The 6622-nt window shown below is 30.0% G+C and overlaps 2 protein-coding genes and 1 pseudogene across 2 annotated transcripts; 1 reads left to right on the top strand and 2 right to left on the bottom strand.

The window, feature by feature from the left end:
- Positions 1-531: 531 nt before the first annotated feature.
- Positions 532-4435, bottom strand: LOC123305899. Its single transcript, XM_044887737.1, has 2 exons — positions 3554-4435; positions 532-614 (listed from the first exon to the last, which is right to left on the bottom strand). The coding sequence occupies exon 1, from the start codon at positions 4426-4428 to the stop codon at positions 3556-3558; it is 873 nt and encodes a 290-aa protein (XP_044743672.1). The 5' UTR covers positions 4429-4435; the 3' UTR covers positions 532-614; positions 3554-3555.
- Positions 2205-2336, top strand: LOC123291157 (annotated as a pseudogene).
- Positions 4436-4463: 28 nt separating the features above from the next.
- Positions 4464-6260, bottom strand: LOC123290398. Its single transcript, XM_044870566.1, has 3 exons — positions 6067-6260; positions 4617-4917; positions 4464-4483 (listed from the first exon to the last, which is right to left on the bottom strand). The coding sequence occupies exons 1-3, from the start codon at positions 6205-6207 to the stop codon at positions 4464-4466; spliced, it is 462 nt and encodes a 153-aa protein (XP_044726501.1). The 5' UTR covers positions 6208-6260.
- Between the last annotated feature and the right edge of the window lie 362 nt (positions 6261-6622).

Genomic DNA, 6622 nt, shown 5'->3' with positions numbered 1-6622 from the left:
GTAGAGAAATAATCTAAGTAATAAAAGTACTCGAAATTTTTTAAACTAACGAACAGGCCCGAAAATTTCCAAACATAGTATTTATTTTGCTTACACCTTTACTCTCGTGATGAGAAAAATTCTCACAATTTCTGAAGGAATTGAAAAAAAATATATTTTTAATAACCGAAGATTGAAAAAATTTGAAAAAAAGAAAAGTTTCAACCACTACATTTTGAAAAATGAAAGTTGATTTAGTTTTAAATTCAGCGTGAGCAAAACGGTTATAACGCGAGTGGTGAGGGTTAAGACTCGCGTGACCTCTATATATTATACACTTACTCTAATCGTTAGTATAGTTTCTGTGGCTATGAAGGAATTAACAAGAAATTTAGATAATTTCCTGACCCAAAAATTCGTTTATGCGTAATCTCAGTTTTCTTGAGGTTATTTTTTGGAATAAAATAACAAAGAACAACAAAAAAAACTCATTTTATTAAACAAATAAATAACAAAAAATAAATAATGTTTTCCTTAATTTGAGGTAATTGTGTTCCAGTTCTCTTAAACTCGATTTCCTGTTAATATTTCCTGATATTTTTTATTAAAGTAATGCAGCAGTCTTCATTTATATCCTGTAATGATAACAAAAACGAATTTAATATAATTTATCAGCTATAATCTATAACTACTTTCGGGATTTGATTTTTTTTTTAAGTTTATCATTTTTGGTCTAGAAGTAATGCTTGATAAAACCTGATCCGCACTTTGCCGGAGCATCCTCGCCGGATACCTATATACTCAAAGGCCACAGTAAGCCGAGTTCATGCACTCACTACCTCGTAATTTCCAATAGTTTCCTGTGCGTTTAACTCGCACAATTATTTTCATGTTTTTTAATTCGTCAGCACTTCAACCGTTCGGTATCTACATATACGATTTAGATCTGATCCAGAGAAAACGTGATTTTTTTGGGAACCTTCTTAAAACAATTCCATCAAAATAATTTTCTAAGCGACTGCGCTTTATATGATGAATATAAAAGAAAAAAAACTAAAGTGTATTTTAATAACAAGGTATACATTTATGCACTATTTCTTACAAGGTATTAAATTAATAATAATTATTATAATAAAAAAAATATAATTAATGATGTTAAAAAAAAGATATCTTTTTTTTATAACAAACATAAAAAATTAATAATTAAATAATCATAATAATATATTTATTATTTAATTATTCCTTAATAATATGTCAATAATTTACAACTATTTTATTGATGTTTAACAATTTAATTTAATGCTGTTAATTGTTTGAAAACAATGATCTCATTAATGGTTCCGTAGCTATCAAATAATCACTAAATTCAATCAATCAAATCCCATTGGCCAATATCGAGACTAGAACTTTCGTTCAGGTGGAGAATTCTTAAAAATGATCTCTTTTAAGGTTTTAAACAACAGTGTCTGCTCCTGTTTTCAAGTCATGGCATCGTTTTTGGAGATAACTCTCCGTAGTCCAATAACTTTATACACCCGACAAAATCGAGAAAATTTCGGCTTTTTTTTTTACATATTTTGGTGATTATAGCCCTAAAAGACTAGTTTTTGATTGTTCCTTGTAAGGATGTTTTTAAAGGAGACTAAATTTGCTACAATATGAGAAAAGAATTGTCTTTGTAAACCCAAAATTTTCCAAGATAAAGCCTATCAAAGTTAGTACTAGTTGTCATAGCGCTAGTCATCGGGGAATCGCTATTATTCATGTAGTCGATTAGTTGCAATACGTTAGCGTCTTAAATGTCAAATTTGGTAAGTTTTGAATTATGTAAGGTGTAAGTTTTTCTAATTTACCAAAATTATGGCTCAAAGATTAAATTTTTACAATAAATAAAAAGTAATAAATAAATAAATAAATAATGGGGGTTTAACCTCCGTTTTTGTGACGCATGCTTTATCACAGAGGCCACCCACATCATTATTTGTTAATCTTTATTTATTCCATTACAAACATATTTACAATTACATTTTTGATGTGGGTGGAGTCGGTTACTTCGTTCTTATCCAAGCGACGACAATGTGATCAATTCTGCACTCCCATTAATTATAAATTGTTCACACTGCCGCTGCCTGGATTCAAACCCGCAACCTAAGTCTAAATAGCCTTACGTTCTAAAACTAGCGCCTTAGACCGCTCGGCCATTTAGGCTCTCAATCATACTTCACAGGATCATACTTCACAGGATCATTTCTGTAGTGTGTCTTCACATTATCTCTACTCTAATGTAGAGTCAATAAATAAAAAGTGATTTTACGCTTAAAGTTTTGCCGGTTTATCACTAATTCGTAAAATTATGAACGATGTTAACTTTACTTAATAATCTACGGAGTCGGCTATTAAATACTATGCTAATTGAGAAGAGAGATACCTTTTAGAGAAAATTGATCGTTTAATGTAAATTCCAGCACGCGACAGAAGTAATTGCGTACATGGTAATTAGAGAAATAATTTATGCAAATTTAATTAAGTATTATAAAAAATTAATATTTCCAGGAAATTATTCAAATTATTTTTGAAATTTTTATTACAATTTAATTATAAACTATTATAATTATCTACTGCAAGAAAAATTATGTTTAATGTTTATAATACTAGAAGTCAAAGAACTAAAAAACTTCGGAACTTTTGTGTTCCGAATAGGTTTTTGTCCTGAAAAATTGGTTTAAACGTTACTTTAGTATCTGATTTACACCAAAAAGTTATTATTTACTATGAAAACAATGTAGAGTGTGATGGCGTCTTGAATGACATCACGACTTGGCATACAATCATTTTTGTGTATGCAAGTTTAAGCAGTTTTAATCAAGTAACCCGCTTCGTTGTATTAAAATTAAATGTTGTTTACATAGCTTTTGTCATGGCGTGCCGTAATACTTTCAGTACTTTCTGATTGGTGTTTGCTGTCACGTGACTGAATGCCTAAGTTTACTAAAATTATCCTATAAATCTTATAATCTGTATTTTTTATAAAAAATAATTAGAAGTTTTGAGTAGTGGACAAAAGCCTATTTAAAGAAACACAAAAGTTTTGAAAAGAAATTATATCATTCATTATTTGATTAATTAACGGTTAAGAACGCACTCCCGGCGACAAGTGTATTTAGAAATTGTCATTGTTTTCTCGTTATGCTTTTGTCATGACCCCTCTCAGTTCTCTGAGGTTATAAATCGAAAAGGCGAAGATATAACGTATAATATCAAGTGAAATTCTAATCATTATCAATCTTTTTTAAGCCTTTTTGACACTCTCGTGAAGTAGCATAAAGTTAGCTAAAAAGTCCTCGCCTCGGCTTACCCAACTTCCCTTAAAAAGACGCTTTTTTGTACCCATGTCGATGGCAGACGAAGCATCCGGACCATTGATGACATAACCAATGAGATGAATGCGAAGTAACACGATAGTGTGGTAGCAAGTGCTTCACTTCGGGTAGCTTCGGCGAGTAATACTGCTGTGCGTGAGGAGTTACACACTCAACCTAACACGAAACTATACTTAATCATAGCAAAAACTTACACTTAATCATGCCAATTTTCATGAACAACTAAGTTTTGTTGATGTCCAATTGGTTCAGCAAATAATCCCGTATCCAGGTCATGAGATTGATGTTCTGGAATTTCATTACTATGTACATTCGGTTGTGGATAACGAACAATTTCCGGCACTTCCGCTTGTTGATGCACAAACACAGTTTGATCACGATTCGGCAATTGTGGTATATGGTGAATTGGCGCTATTGCTTGCGCTGGAACATGATGAACAGGTGGAGAAACTGACGCTGTCGAAATTTGATGGATTTGTTTAACCGCTGCCTGAGGAATATGATGAATTGGAGCTATTTGTATTTCATGATCGGGACGATTACGATGAATTATATTTGGATGAATCATTTGTTGAATTTGTGGATTTATTGGTCGAATTACTCGTTGATTTACGAAATGCGGTCGTATAATTTGATGATTTACAAAGTTTGGTTGTTGACGGATAAAATTATTGGCTAAATTGTGAAAATTCTCCGGCATAGAATTTATAATTAACGGTGGTTCCTGTTTTGCTAACGACACTTGTGAAGCGTCTCCAAAATGTATTGGTTCTTCATGGTGTCCAATCGGTGGGCCACCCGCTCCACTAGGTACAATTAAAGATGGCGGTGGATGATGATGTTTTTTCTCATTTTGATATCCTTTGTTCACATAAACAATTTCATCTTCAACTCTTGGACCAAATATCATACCACGAATCAGTGACATTAACGCCATCGAAAATGCCATTTGATTGATCATCATGACAAACATGACCATCATTTTAATACCCGGTAACATTAACGGTAAAAATGTGGTCGAAATAACTGATGGAATTAGTAAAATCGGCATTATATTTTTCATTTTCATGCCACGACTATTTTCATCCTTATTAAATCGAATCGCTAAATCAAATGTTCCATTACTGTTATTTGGGAAAATTTGAAACGATACACCCGGTAATAATTGAAATTTTATCAATCGTTGATCATAAATTTGAAATAAATTTCCAATAATTTGTTCATTTAATTCCGAATTTGTTAAATTCTCATATTTACCAAAATCAACGCTCGAATCATTTTGCAAAGTTAAAATATCATCAAACCATGAAATATTCGTTTTCGATAATTGATTCATATTAATACGTTCCAATGCCATTTCGGAACGTTGTAATAGAAAAATTTTCATACATTGAAATATATTTCGTGAACGTATACATTGGAAAATTTTCCGTGGCCAACTTGCTTTTAATAATTCCGAATTTTCTACGGTTAAATTCTTCTCTTGTAGTAATTTATACAATGGTATTGTTTCGATATTATTAAGTCTACTCGAAATTCTACTCGAAATTCTATTAGTCTAATAAAATTAAATAGAATATCATTGGTAATAAAGAAAAAATTAATGCATCTTTGAAATTTTCCACTAGTTGTTTATTAGGTTGTATAAACACTTTGTAAAAAAAAAGTTTCGATCTCTGAGAGGCGTACCTAATCCTCTTTTTTGGAGCGTAGTTGGGGATTAAAACTAGTTTTTTATTAATTACAAAAAAACTATGCATCAAATTAAAACAAAATCTTCAATTAAAAGTTCTAGCTGAAGTATTTTTGCACATTTTTTTTTCGCTTTTTAAGCTTCAAAATTGAGATATGCCAATTAAAAAATGGAACTTTTTTGCTCATTTAATCAAATGAAAAAGTATAAACCTTATAACTGTTTGAGATAGCACAAAAGTTCAAATGTAAAAGTTATTCCTTATAAAAAAATTAACAACTTTTATTTGAATCATTCTTTCGTAAACATCAGAGAGAAAATTTTGGTGTCCATTATCTCCAAAACTGCAAAAAAGAGTGTGTGGATTTTTATTCAGGTTAACTTCAACTAGTGGTTTTGGGAAACATTCTAGAAAACCAAAAAAAATTCCCAGGATTTAAACCGTTCGATAAAAAACAAAAGTTCAAATATAAAAGTTATTTCTTGTAAAAAAATAAACAACTTTTGTATGAAATATTTTTTTTTTAGAAAATTTCAAAATGTTTCCAAGAATTTTCTTGAATTTTTTTTTTTTTTTTCACAAATGTTTCACAAAACCACTAGTTGAATCTGAAAAATGGGCCCTCATGGGTCAACAGTGATGTTTACGAAAAAATAATTCAAATAAAAGTTGTTACTATTTTTATAAGGAATAAGTTTTACAAGATGGAAACTTCTTTTGATTGAATGAGCAAAAAAATTCCATTTTAAAATTGACAAATCTCGGTCAATTTTGAATCTAGAAAGTCGAAAAAAACAAAAACAAAAATGCAGAAACTACAATTTTTTTATTTGATGCATAGTTTTTTTGTAATTTATAAAAAAACAGATTAAAACCCCACAACTACCCCTCAAAAAAGAGGGTTAGGTACTCCGTTGAGAAGTCGACTTTTTTTTTACGAAGTGTTTTCTATAATTGTGAGAAAATTTCAAAGATGCATTAATTTTTTCCAGTTTAATTATACTATATTATACCGGCACATGTTTTACACTATGATTAGTTCGATTTACACTTAACGATTCACTAATATTTTCACTAGAACTGAAATTAATTAATATTAAAACTATTGCACAAACTTTGCTGCACGTTTGAATTACGTGCAGCACCCACATCATTATAAAATTGTTTTTTCAACTGATATTGTTGTGGTTGTTTTTGTAAACTGATATCCAAGTTTGTTTCTTTGTTAAACTTGTTTGTTTGTTTGTAGCGAATATAAAAGTAGATAATTATGGTAAGCAAAAGAAGAAGTTGTCCATATCAAGAACAAACATTATTCTGTTCTATCTATTTCTTTTTAATATGAAGAAAGTATAACATGAAAGAAATTATTTTTAATCCGACTCTCTTTGCTTGGTTTAATAAATTTATTAAGAGCGCGTGTGTTAGTATTTTATTATTAAATATAAAATGAGATGGATGGATTCATTTCGACCGTTTCAAATATCTAAACTTGTTTTTTTTTTTATGATAAAATGTAAATTGTTTTTTGTTTTAGTCAATTTAGATGGAACCACTGAATTTGTTTCA

Source organism: Chrysoperla carnea, chromosome 1 (assembly GCF_905475395.1).
Source record: "Chrysoperla carnea chromosome 1, inChrCarn1.1, whole genome shotgun sequence".
NCBI lineage: Eukaryota > Metazoa > Arthropoda > Insecta > Neuroptera > Chrysopidae > Chrysoperla > Chrysoperla carnea.
Note: the sequence above shows the minus strand (reverse complement) of the source record. Positions and strands in the feature narration are given on the sequence as shown.